This window comes from Populus euphratica, unplaced genomic scaffold, assembly GCF_000495115.2.
Source record: "Populus euphratica unplaced genomic scaffold, PopEup_1.0 scaffold194.1, whole genome shotgun sequence".
NCBI lineage: Eukaryota > Viridiplantae > Streptophyta > Magnoliopsida > Malpighiales > Salicaceae > Populus > Populus euphratica.
The window spans coordinates 337,336-351,423 of record NW_011500072.1 but is presented as its reverse complement, the minus strand read 5'-3'; the positions used below and the strand labels follow the sequence as shown (position 1 = coordinate 351,423).

Below are 14,088 nucleotides of genomic sequence, written 5' to 3'. Positions count from 1 at the left end.
TTGAGGAAGGGAAAGAGGAAGTGCCATTGGTGTAGGAGTGGATCAAGGACATTGATTAGGTGTTTGAGTTGTCGAAAAGAGTTTTATTGTTTGTGTTGCATCAAAGAGCAGTATGTTGTTTTCTCCATGTTAATTTGTTTAAATTGGCTTGTATTCCTTGTTGGGTGTCTGACGGCTTATCCCTTTGGAGCTTGTGTGATAAAAGTTTGTCATTTTTGTATAGAACAGTCATTATAATATGTGGATTGTTAATTAATAATTGTATCCTGTAAGCCAGCTGTTTTCTAGATATATTTCTGGCTTGTGCTCAAAACAGTAACTATAAGCACATATCATGTCTCTCTGATTTCAGCGTAGTGCTCCGTCTTTAGGATTAAACTCTGACTTTTGATTCTTTATTTTTTAAATGAATTTAGGTATTTAGAGACACAAGAAGATGTTAGGATGAAATGTCCAGTGTGTCGTAGAACTTGCAGCTGTAAGGCCTGCTCAGCAATTCAATGTAGGGACATTGAATGTAAGGTCTGACTTCTAATTTTGCCAAGCGAACTAGTGCTTTCATATTTCTTACTGAACCATGTTGTCTCTAAAGCAAAAACTATGTTTCAGGACCTGTCCAAGGAGAGAAGTAAAGTTGACAAGGTTCTGCATTTTCATTATTTAATCTGTATGCTTCTTCCTATACTGAAACAAATAAATCAAGATCAGAGCACTGAGATAGAAATAGAAGCAAAAATAAAAGGTAGTCATGACAATTACGCTTGTTGGCATTCTGCAATTAACTTGCCATTATGATAGCTTATTGTACAATATCAATATAAGTTCATTTTCTAACATCCCTCACTCTGCAATAGGCCTGAAGCCCACAGAAGTTCAAATCCAGCAGGCTGAAATCAGCTGCAATAAGCAATGTTGTTGGTATATAATCTGACTCTGAAAAAGTTATGATGATTTACCACTATTTAACATATCTTATTTAAATTTGTTTTGTTGCTCTCTGGTGCATGATTTGACTTCCGGATCAGCAATAACTGCAAGGCTTCCATAGTGGATTTCCATAGGACCTGCCCTGATTGTTCCTATAGCCTTTGCTTGAGTTGTTGTCAGGATATTTTTCATGGGAGCTTACACGGAAGTGTTAAAGGTCTTTTATGCAACTGCCCAAATGGAAGGAAAGCTTGTATATCTGGCAAGCAACTTTCAGAAATGAAATCACTTTGTGCCACAAAGCTGAGTTATGGCAGCAGATTTCTTGGTTCTACATTCTCACCATGTCAGGATGCTGCGCATTGTAATGAAAGTATACCTTGTCCCCCTGGAGAGTTTGGTGGTTGCAGTGGTAGCCTTCTTGATTTAAGTTGCATATTCCCCTTAAGTTGGACCAAAGAGCTGGAAGTGAGTGCAGAAGAATTAGTTGGCTGCTATGAGTTGCCAGAAACCTTAGATTTTTGCTCAAGTTGTTCATTATGTGTTGGGTTGGAATGCGAAACAAATGGGATTGAGCAGTTGCAAGAAGCAGCTGCAAGAGAAGATTCTAGTGATAACCTTTTATATTATCCAACCACTATGGATATTCGCGGTGATAACCTCGAACACTTTCAGAAGCACTGGGGCAGAGGTCAACCTGTAATTGTTCGTAATGTGCTTCAGAGTACATCTGATCTGAGCTGGGATCCAATGGTCATGTTCTGCAATTATCTTAAGAATAATGCTGCCAGATCTCAAAATGGGCAAGCTACAGATTGTTTGGACTGGTTTGAGGTTGGTGTTTTCTCTCAGCCCTGTGCTCTGTCAATATGCAGTTCGATTGTTCAAGTGCCTATTATGTTTCCTTCTTAAATGTCGACTATTAGATATTGTCAATATTTTGTACCATGAAACCAGCATATTTTAAAATAATATCAAGGCTCTCTTCTACTTCTGGTGAGCATATGAGTTATTAGAAGATGTAGTAGTCTCATGTACATTACTCGGTCAATACCTGTTGATTTTTCTGGAGTGGGAATTGAAAATTGAAAATTGGCTAAATTATGAATTTGAGGTGTTTAATGTTATGTACATGCAGATATGAAAAGAAATCTCTGTGCTATATGTTTGTGAGTTGTAAAAAATTAAGAGGAATAGAAATGTGCTGGTATGATATTTGTTGAAAACAGCAATCCATTCTTTGTGGTTGGAAGGTCCCGTGTCCAATTCTCTGATTTTCAAAAGTTTGATGCTAGGACCTTAAGAAATGCAGCTTCTCTCCATGGAAGGTTCCTAGATGATGCTGCAGAATCTCGGATATTTCTCAGTGTATTTTAGCTTTTCTCTTGAGTTTGGTTTCTAACCACTCCAAACAAGCAGAATTCAGCATCCAAGCCTTTTTTATTTTTTTGGGTGTTATTAAACCTTTCTCTTTTACTTTATCCTCCTTACTGACATTTTCTTTTTCTAGTTGCCAAATGCCAATGTTCTTCCTCTTGATTTGACTGTGATTGAAACACTGCTAATAATGGAAAATGTTCATGTACATTCTATTTACTTCATGAAATGAAGTGAAACTGATTTGAACTCTAAGCTCGGCACTGCATTCACCTAAATATGATCTATGTTTCTGGGAACAGCTGAGTGTTTTCCATTTATCTTCTTTTCTTCTTCTTTTTTTTTTTTCGTTCCTTTTTCACAATTGTGAGCATTTACAATTCTGATTTCCTGCTGTGTTTTGCTCCTTTTTTGGAGTCAAGACCACAACTCTATTTCTCAACTATTTTTCTGTGGTATGACAGGTAGAAATTGGTGTAAAACAGATGTTTATGGGGTCTTTTAAGGGTCTGACAAATGGCAACATATGGCATGAGAAGCTAAAATTGAAGGGTTGGCTTTCTTCTAATTTATTCCAAGAACATTTTCCTGCCCATTACACTGACATCCTTCAGGCTCTACCACTTCCAGAATACATGGACCCAATCTCTGGTGTTCTAAACGTTGCTGCAGAGTTGCCGCAGGAAACCTTGAAGCCTGATCTGGGTCCTTGTCTCTATATATCATATGGAAGTGGTGAGAGTCTTGCACAGGCTGATTCTGTGACAAAATTGCGTTATAATTCATATGATGTGGTATGTCCAGTTCTATTCTTTAGATTTTTCCATAAACTTTAATTTCAATTTACTTTGTGATTTTCTTTTCCTATTTTTTTTTCTTGATTGGCAAAACATGTGCAAGATGTATGCATAGTGCAGAGTTGCTGCTCAAATCATTTTAGAAAGCATGCAACATTTTGAGAAGCAAACATCAGAAACTGTTACGCTTCCAAATCTGAAATGAACCATCTCCTTGAATTCTTCTTTATGTAATTTGTGTATGTCACAGTGTTCAAGTAATATGTTAGCATTGCGTGTTTTTCTCATTGATGCCTATTTGTAAACCATTTTTAAAAAAAATAAATAAAAAAACCTATGCTCATATTTAGTTTGAGAAGCAATGTCAAATATTGGTATTATCATCTAGGTGGGTTAGCCAAGGAAAAACCAAGATCACTGTAATTAGTTTTATTCTGGAATTGGTACATGCAGTGACTTGCATTCTTCATTCTCATTTAGCACGTCTTGAACCTTTAGCTGTCACAGCCCCTTGCTTCTCACCCCACAATTTAGCATGTTTCTGGAGAGTTTCTGAAAAGACATGAAAGTCTTCACCGTTCTTTTTGTCTTTCTAATTTCAGGTTAATATTTTGGCACATACAACTGATGTCCCTGTATCTACAAAACAGCTTAATTACATAAGAAAGTTGATGACAAAGCACAAGGAACAGAATAAAGAGAGCGGTGAAGCAACTTTAAATGAGGAAAATATGGAAGTGGAATTGCATGATATGTTCAGAGAAGAGATGCAAGTAAACAAGAAAGTTGCTAGAATATCTTGGTTCTCTGCTGCAACACGTGAAGCTCGTGCTTCGAGTCTGAAAGATCGAGAAATGTTTCATGATGGGGATTCAGATTCTGATTCTGACACTGATACTGATACTGAAGTCTCAAAATTTTTCTTTGGACCTGTTAAAAGTTCAAGGACATCAGATAATCTTAAGTTTTATGGGAAGCACTCCGAGAGCTCCAATCATTTCAGAATGAAAAAACTCTCTGAGTCTTGTGGTGCCCAATGGGATGTCTTTCGTAGACAGGATGTTCCCAAGCTTGCAGAATACCTTAGAAGGCACTTTAATGAGTTCACTTACACATATGGCTTACAAAAGCATGTAAGTTCGGAATAAGATTTCAGCCTCTATTAGCAAGTCGGAGTGGATTGCTGACTAGTCTCTCTCTTGCAGATGGTTCATCCAATACTCGATCAGAATTTCTTTCTTGATGCATCTCATAAAATGAGACTTAAGGAGGAATTCAGTAAGTAACCCATCTATTGTCCCTTTTTTATTAAACGATGACTAATTTGCATCTATGTCTAAATTTCCACCTTGCCTGATGCTTCCAGAAATTGAACCCTGGAGTTTTGAGCAACATGTTGGAGAAGCAGTGATTATTCCTGCTGGATGCCCTTACCAAATTAGGAATCTTAAGGTAACATGTGCAACACTATTGAATTAGTTTTCAGAAATGTTGTTTAATCATTGCCCTGATTTTCTTGAATCCTTTGATAACCCATTGGCTTTTTTATTCATTGTAATCGTCTCTATCTAAAGCTCTTTTTACCAAAGTTTCGAATATATTTGTCAAAGTTTCCTAAAGGTTTCTTTCTCATCAAACTTCTACTAATTTTCCCATGTTTTTTTAAGCTGACATTGTTTACTAGGAATCTGAAAAGGAGAAAGGGAGATAAAGAGCTTGTAACAAACTTGATTTTGTCATTTTCAAATTGATTCATTGTGAACAATTTATGATTCTGTTTCTCAGGATCTGCATAAACTCCATTTGCAATATTGCTAGCTAATTTTATTCATTTGACTTGCCATGTTAATTGCAGTCATGCGTCAGTGTGGTTTTGGACTTCATCTCACCAGAAAATGTTACTGAATGCATCCAGCTGATTGATGAGTTACGACAACTTCCAGAGAACCATAAAGCCAAAGTAGACAGTTTAGAGGTAAATTACACATGAAGGTTGACGTGTTTCTTCTCCACACTTGTCCATGTGATGAATATGGCTTTACTTTTGTTGCAAAAACCAGGTGAAGAAAATGGCATTGCACAGCATTAGTAGAGCAGTCAAAGAAATTTGTGAGCTTACATGCGCAGAGTAAATCCTCATTGAAATACATGAATTCAGGTCTTTTTATTGTCTTTTATCAGATTGGCGATCATGAAAGAATTCAAGATATCCACACCATTTCATGATTGCTGTGTTACTTTGTACATGAAATTTATCAAGTTTCAATGGTGTGAATCAGATGCATTGTCATTATATATTTAAAACAAACATCATCAAGAATGGAAAACATGGCTTGTATATATGTTTAGGAGAATAAAAAAGAGCCTGACATTGCATGAATAGCTATGTTTGTTGCTAATACGTGGGACACCCTTTTATAGAGACATGATTTCAAAATTCTTGGGACGGACAAGAATTACGGAATCATGAAACTTCTATATGCTAAGCAATCAAAATATTCCATGTGAGTGGTGTCATTATCGACCTATATTTGAATCCCTTTACACCTACAATGGAAGGTTTTAACTATGGCATAGTGGCTCTGCTTTCATTTTCTAGTGAAGTTTAAAAAGGCACAAAAAAAAAAATGAATCACTAGCGACATTAGCTACATGCATTAAGAGAAAATGATCAACGTAATTTATTGAAGGAGTTGTTGTTGTTGTTTTTGTTGTTGTTATATTGTATATACATGAAAATGTCGTTCTGGCATCCAAAGAACTTAATGTTGTCCTGGTTGGGATCTTTGCTGCATCCAGTGTCTCTTTGGAAATTGTTGCCTAGAATGTTCCTAGGAACAGCTTAGAGGCCAACTAATCTGCTTAGGACTTAGCAAATCCAACCACAAGAGGCTTACTCATAGATTAAGGAGTGGGAAAAACATAGCTGCAGCAAATCCAGATACAGCCAAAAGAATTTCCCACCAAGGTTGGCTTGAAAAAGAACAAATAAAGATAACCAGCAAACAAAAAGAAAGAGGTGCTGCCTAACCAACACTGCTTTCTCCAAATCAAACAAATCTGGTGATCCATTCTCAATAAAAACAAGGGGTGTCAGTTTTGCTCCTAGCTTTGTCCCATGCAATTATTTCCACCCCTTTTCTTAAACTTCCGGATGCACAGCTGATGTACTGCATCTTACACCAAAAGTCTTCCCAGAAAACCAAATTGAATGAGCTTTTATCTTCTATATACTTTTATGTTGACTGACGAGTGCCAATCATGTTTTCTGTGTGTTTGTAAGGATGATAGTTTATCTTCTAACACATACTGAATTATATGTGATGATGTTCTGTGGATATATTATGAACATGTTATAGCTAGTCTTAGTTATTTGCTTCAAATGGATGTTGAGTTTTTAGTTAGCATGCGTTGCAAGACTTTCCTGTCCAGGCAATTTATACATTCTAAATGGTCCAGGGCCAGCATGGATCTCAACGACTAACTGCAAGGACTAAAAATGGATAGATAATCATAGCAGGGAAGGATCTGACATGGTGGCATTTGAGCTTCTGCCGTTATTTCTAGATGATTGTGCAGGGTATTTTGATTTCTGCATCAGCATGTTTTTTTGCATCCAGAAATTTTGATAGATTCCTCCTCCTTGGTCATTAGAAAGTTAATTTTATCTCATGGTGCAGAACACCAATTTTTCCAGATCAAAGATTGGCATTCATGGTCATTTCAGCAACAGCTTGCACATGTGTACATTAAGATTAGCATTTTTTTTTCCCTCCTTACTGCAACAGCATGTATATATGATAGATCCATTTGGCTGTATATGATGATTAATCCATTTGTTTTTAATAGTGATTGATCCTTTCGGGTTTTTTATACAACGTTGAGATGGATTCTGCGGTCATATTATTATAATTTAATTTTGACCCCCTATTTTTTTGAAAAATTAGAAAAAAATAAAAAAAATATTTCCAAGAATATTTTCTTTTCATCTTCCCATTTTTTCTTTTCTCGGCATTTGGATATCCAAGAATCACAATAACTTCACCAAGCTTCAGCAGCAATTCCCAGAAACAACAGTAGTGTCTTCAAGCTAGGATCAGTGTTGGATTTCTTGACAATTTCCTCAGCCCCAGCCTGGATATTCTCCCAGGCTCTAACTGTCAAACCAGTCAATCTTTGGTGACCAGAAAGTTTTGTTCCCAGGTTTTGGTAACAAGAAGATCTTGGGTCTTAAAGAGGAAGAAAATAAAAGACACAGGAGGAGCAAGAAAGGAGACACGGGGGGGGGCTAGTTGATTTTTAGAGGGGGCTGGAGACAAGAATAGAGAGGGAAAAAAAAAGGAGACAGAGATTAAAAGACGATACAGAGGGAAACACCAGGGAAAAAGAGAGAGAGAGAGAAGGCAAGTTCCAGAAGCAGGTGCTGTAGAGGCCAAGGAACGTATCTTTCTCTAGGTCTCTTTGCTATGGTTTGTAGCTGTAGAAAGAATAGAGATGATAATTGCTTTCGCATGTAAAGGAGCTCCTTTAACCACCAGGATGCATTTCTTTTCTTTGGAACGTTCACTGTTCAGCTATCACAAGGACATGGGCGTATGAACATTGTGTTTAAAGCTACGCTTACCAGAGAGTGCATGGGAAAAAATTTTTTACATCCCTTCGTAGGCTTAGGAGCTGTCGTTTGAAGACAGTATTTCCTTCTGGTCTGTATTAGAAAGCTTGCATGTGATTTGCCGTAGGTTATTTTGAAGTGTAAAAATATAATGACTTACAAGTGTATTTAAAAAAAAAATTAACTATTCAACATCATAAAAAGATAACTGAAAAAAAAAAAGATTGTCAATATCCAAGAATCAAACCAATGAAAGATGAAATAAAAAAAAATTAATGAACAAAACAAAGTAAAAAAAAAAAAAGGAATACCAGCAAACATGGGTGAAAAAATTGGAAAAAAGAATCAAAATTATAAATCTCTTGAGAAACTAAAAATAAATTAAAATTTGATAAAAAAAAAACTAAGAATAAAAATAAAAAATCAAAACATTGAGAGTTAAAATTTCAAATGTCATTAAATATTGAATTGAAAATTTTTGTGACCACAAATTCACAAAAGAATCCAAAATAAAAATAAAAATCAAGATAATGAAAATCAAATTAAAAAAATTAAAATTAAAATATATTATTTTAAAGTTATGCTCAATCTAATAGGCTGACTTGTGATTAGGAGGTTATGCCAACCCAAGTTTTAAAAGAAATTGAAATAGTGTACTAAAAACATTTGATGTTTATATTTAATTTTAAAGAAAAAAATCCTCATAAAAAATAAAATTGAACAAAGCTTAAAGAAAAAAAACCCTCCATGTTACATATGTTCTTTTCAAAATGAATAAAAAAATCTCATAAAAACTATAAAAAATAGTAAAAAAAAAAACATTTGAAGATAACATGGAAAAAATTGAGCTCATAAAAGGAGCAAAAAAAACAAATTTGAGTGAATTTTTCAAACTCAAGTGAATTTTTTAAAGTTGCACACAGTTAAATTTCACTTTTGAACCTAACTAAGTAACTTAATATAAAATAAATTTAATATAGAAAAGTGAGATCAATTAATTTAATTAAAAAATACTTTTTAAAAGAATAAAATTTAATAAATAACATAAAAAATCAAGATAATACCAGGCCAATTTAATGTTTAATATTAAAATAAGTTAATTTAATCTATTAAAAAAAATCCTTCTAATAAGAGATAGATCTAGTAAAGATTAAAATTAAAATCAAAATAACCTGAGTTACTGTTTAAAAGTTAGAAAAGTCTCATTAGAAGGGGAAAAAATACCGTACGATAAAACAAAAAGAAATATTAAAAAAAGGAATGAAAAAACCCAAGTATTGCCTTGATTCTTTGACAATCTGCTACCCTTCTTTTACTCTTATACGTTTTTTGTCTCTCGCCGGTCTCACCTGTGTTTATTTGCCCTGATAAGGCCATGGTAGAGATGATTCTTTGACCCAATTCACATGACAATCTTCTTCTCTACACTGCATCGTCTTGTTCGTGAGGTATGTTCTTGTGTTCTTTTTGAAAGATGTTTATAATTTGATCTCTATCAAACAGGGCAGATATGCTTTGCTGGGTAGAAAAAACTTGCAGAATCAATATGGTAAGGCGGTGTTTGTTCTGGTGGGACAAGAAGGAAGCCTGTGGGATTGGAGAGGAAAAGGAATTAAGTCCCGGGAAGATGAGGTCGTTGCACAGCTTAGACAAGAAAGAAGAAATTATTTTTTAATGTTATTTAATTAGTTTTTTTCTTATTAAATAAATTATATTTGCAGTAAAACATGAAGGTATTTGATGGAATAAAAAATATATATATTTTAACTTGATTTTTTTAAGTAATTAATAGTGTACATGTGTTCACACCAAAGTAAACTGAACAAACTAAAGCTGATGTTGATATTTGTTTTTTACGACAATAGCAGCTGGGTAGAACTGTTGGAAAGTTATAGGATCAAAATGTACTTTACCCTTGATTTTTACCTTGGAGATTGCTTGTCTACAGTTTACTTGATCCTTGTAGTTTCCTATTGGTTTCATTTGTCACGTGCACGGTTCAAAAGAATATGTAAAATGCAGCTCGAGAGCTACATCTATATTAAAAAAATGGTTACCGAGTTTGAAGATTTTGAATCTACAAATCCCCATGAATAATGTTAAAATGATTAAATAATTATCTCAGTTTAATAATTTAAATTATTATATAAAATTTTAAAATATAATTTATATTATTTTTTAATATATTTCTTTAAATAAAAAATGCTTCAAACAAAAAGAATATATAAAAATAAAACACGAAAGCTATATATATATATATATATGATTACCCAGTTTCAAGATTTTGAATCAACAAATCTTCATTAATATATATTTTTAAATAAAAATATTTTAAAAATTTATATATAAAAATAAAAAGATTTAAATTTATAATTACTTTATCATCAAAGCTTGATACTATATCAAAAAAAATATTTTAATTTAATAATTTAAATTATTAAATAAAATTTTAAAATATAATTTATATTTAATATACTCTGTCAAATAATTTTTAAAAAAATTTAAAACTGGTATAAAAACCCATCAAAAACCGTCACAGTAAAAGGAGCAGATGAAAGAAAAGAAAAGGACGGGAAGTAACCACCGCCACGACAGCTGCGGTTGCCCACACCAAATAATCACCGTCATGAAGTGGGTTTACGTGGGGTGTGTGGGTTGGAAGGAACCTGGAAAGGGAGAAAGAAATTGTTTAGGGTTTGTTTTTTATTTAGAAAGTACAGGATTTCTATTTATTTATTTTTCAATATCGGTTTTCCTTACCGTAAATAAATTGATTGTAGTTTTTTCTTATTATCTTTTCCAAGACATTAATTTTAATTTTCTTAAGATATATAAATTTCGTGTTTATAAACACTTGTTTAAAGACACATGTCATGTTTCATGCCCGGTAGATTAACAAGAAGATATGTTTTTTATTAGAAAATAATCCATAATAATTAAGTTAAGATTTTAAAAAATTAAGAGTTTATCTTAATTTGAAAAAATAAATAAATAAAAGGGATTTTAGGTGATTTAGTCTTGTCTTTTTCAAGAGACTTGAAGCCGTCAACGAACGCTCCCCGAGTGATGAAAACATAAATACCGTATGCTAGGAACCTTACAAGGGATTTCAAGTGAATTTACTTCAACCTATTTTAGAAGCTAATATTGTACGCCACCACCAAACACGGCAGCCGAAAAGCATCAATATCATTCTATAGCTTTGCAAATTCGAAGTAAAATTGTCTCCTTGACTTGCTGACGGGGGACTTTCTTTTTACCTAATTAATTTGCATATCAGACTGAGGAAATATTGAGGTTTTTTTTTTTTTTGGAATTCTGTTGAATTTTCTCTTTTCGGTTTCATCTGGTAAAATCTGAAAATAACTCAATTTCAAAAGCTTTTATTGTTGTGAATTTCATTATCTATTTTTATTTAGAGTATGTTTGTTTTGCTGTCATTATTGTAGTTGCGGTTGAAAAAAATGATTTAAAAAAAAACACTTTTTTGTGGTTTATATATATATTTTAAGTGTTTGGTTAAAAGTGTGGTTTGACTTTATTGTTGTTAAAAACATGTTTGGTTAAACTTGTGGTTGCAGTTGTTTTTGTACCCAAAATGATAAAAAAAAGACATACATAAAATAATTCTTTGTGTTAAGAGAAAATAAAACATTTTGTCCACATAAATACCAGCAAAATAATAAAAGTGTGATTTGTTATTACAATTAAACATTATTGTCTCATCAAACTATTTGCAATGTCATCACAAATATAATCCATACGCAATGCCCTCTGGTGTCCAGTTGTTTGTTATCGTGGAACGACATCAGGAAAAGTATCTGGAGGAACGAAATCAGGATAGCTATCAAACTTGTTGAATGCAACATCTTGGCCCGACTTCCGTCGAATATAGTTGTGCAACGCCATTGATGCGAAAACAATTTTAACCTGTGATTTATAAGGAAACTCAGGCATAATTTGCAAGATTCTCCATCTTTTCTTTCAAACTCCAAATGTACGTTCGATTACACATTGTAATGATGAATGCACTCGGTTGAATAGTTCCTCCTGACTTCGTGGCTGTCCTTGTCGATGAAATTCTAGAAGATGATATCTCTCCCTTCTATATGGACCCAAGTAACTGTACTCATTTGGATATCCCGAATCAACGAGATAATACTTCCCTGTATAAATGTACTAATTGTTTAACGCTTACAAAATACTTCATAGAAAAACAAATTTGACTAGCTGAATAGCAACCATATGTTTTTTTTTAATGAATATCTTCAGGAGGCTGCAGAAATTGTACATTTGTATTTCCAATCGCCTCATAAAATATTCTTGTATCGTGAGCACTACCTTCCCACCTAGCCCAAACAAATGTAAATTGCATGTCAAAGCTACATACTGCCATTATATTTTACATCAGTATACCTTTTTTACCAATAAATGGAATTTGATTCTCTTGTGAAACACAAGCACGTACATGTGTACCATCAATCACTCCAATGCAATTCTATAAAAAAAAAAAATTGTCAAAGCAATTTAATTGTACTTAAATATTTGACTGTAACCTTTTCAAATATTTAACTACTTGTCGAAAGTATTACTTACCTTGAAATAGGGCATGTATCTCGGATTCATTTCAATTTCCAATGGTGTTGTTGTGAATTCTGGATCTACTGGTCTTATTAAATCAGCTGCTAGCAAGCAAACAGGACGAAGAACCTCGTTGAAATTTCTGGAAACAGTTTCACCTGAATGCTGAAAACGCTCTTGCACTTCCCTATTCGAAGCACCTAGAGCTAAAGTGTAGAGAAACATGTCTACTTTCTCAATAACACTCATCCGTCTTGACTGTTTCAACCTATACATAGTTTCCAACTCAAAAGCCAAACTCTTCAATGTGTCTGCATCCATCCAAAACATGTTCACATAACGCATCCAATGCCCATTTAAAATTTCAGTCAACCATCGCATGCCAGTGTTGTATGAATCCATACATGGCTCTTTGTAAATATAGGTATTGTAATACAAAGCCAGTGCTCCAGCAGTGCATATGACTAATTTAGTTCGATCACACTCTCTATGCCAAAATAAATCACCACCGTCATCATCATCCTGTTGATTTAAGTCGTCGTCCTGAACCTCATTGTTATAGTTCCCATAACCATCACCGAAACTACCCCCAAACCCACTTCTTGAACTTGTACCAACAAAACCATCAGACACATATCGACCAATATTATTCATAACATTTTCATAATGATCATCAAAAAGCGCATTAAACCAATTCGCATCCATATCTACAAACACATCTTAATATTCGTCCTGAACCTGCAGAGTACTGGTAAATAATACATGTTCATTAAATAATATGTTTTGATTTTTTTATGTCATTAATGGAGGTCTTAACATAAAATATTTATGGTTGATGAAGCGCTAAATATCGAACATGTTTAACTTATACGTAACTCATTAAATATTTTCAAACACAACAATAATTGTAATTTTCAACTTGAAACATAACGGTAATATGACAGTTTTCACTGCATAATTTGTGTACATTATTTTAAATATTAATGGTGACATTAACTTATATTAACAAAATATTCATTGCAGCAATCCCTAATAATCAAACTTATTTACAAAGACATTAATTTAAGTAAAAAACATTTAAATTGAAGCGATCCCAACAAATCGCACATATTTAATTTCCAAGTAACACATTCAATATGTTACAACACAAACTTAAATTGAACCCTTAAAACAGTGTTCATACACATCCAATGCTTGAAATATATGGTGGCAAGAAATTAAGGATTCATGAGGAAAAAAAAAACTAAAGATAAGGGACTGTTATGTAAATAGGAAAAAAAACAAAAATGAACTTGCTTTGTTGACAATAATAGCAGTCCTATCAGATTTACCATCTAAATTTGATAACCAAACATAAAGATAAAGCTGTATTAACTAAAAAACAACCCTAAAATCAACAACTAACCTTCTAAAGTCAATGAACTTGACTTTGCAATGTAAAAACAACAACAAAACCTCCTAAAAACAGCCCTCAATACACGTGGGAATGCAAAATATTTTGTGGCCAGCCAATGAAAATGCTTTGGAATGATAATGCATCTTAAATAGAAACACACACAGTATAAACCAATATATATTCATTGTCATACCCATCAGCAAACTAGTATTTGTACCATAACCAACCATTCAACCCATCAACTCCAATTCAACCCACTATCAAGCATTCAAGTGAGGAACAATAATTCAAGGTTGTAGCAACAATTCCAGTCAACTAATATTCAACCAATCAGCTGTCATTCAACTCATAAAAAACCCTGAAATCTGTTAAGTTACAATATGAAATCCTAGGCTGAA

The 14,088-nt window shown here is 33.4% G+C and overlaps 1 protein-coding gene across 1 annotated transcript in view; it reads left to right on the top strand.

Annotated features, from left to right (window-relative positions):
* LOC105108522 (lysine-specific demethylase JMJ25-like) overlaps window positions 1–7,429 on the top strand; it is an 8,762-nt gene extending 1,333 nt beyond the window's left edge. Inside the window, 12 exon segments of the mRNA XM_011002854.1 lie at window positions 1–110; window positions 417–522; window positions 610–742; window positions 855–918; window positions 1,026–1,761; window positions 2,769–3,098; window positions 3,704–4,234; window positions 4,307–4,379; window positions 4,468–4,553; window positions 4,957–5,076; window positions 5,162–5,229; window positions 6,561–7,429. Coding sequence (XP_011001156.1) covers window positions 1–110; window positions 417–522; window positions 610–742; window positions 855–918; window positions 1,026–1,761; window positions 2,769–3,098; window positions 3,704–4,234; window positions 4,307–4,379; window positions 4,468–4,553; window positions 4,957–5,076; window positions 5,162–5,229; window positions 6,561–6,585 — 2,382 coding nt within the window. The 3' untranslated portion in view covers window positions 6,586–7,429.
* The last annotated feature ends 6,659 nt before the right edge of the window (window positions 7,430–14,088 follow it).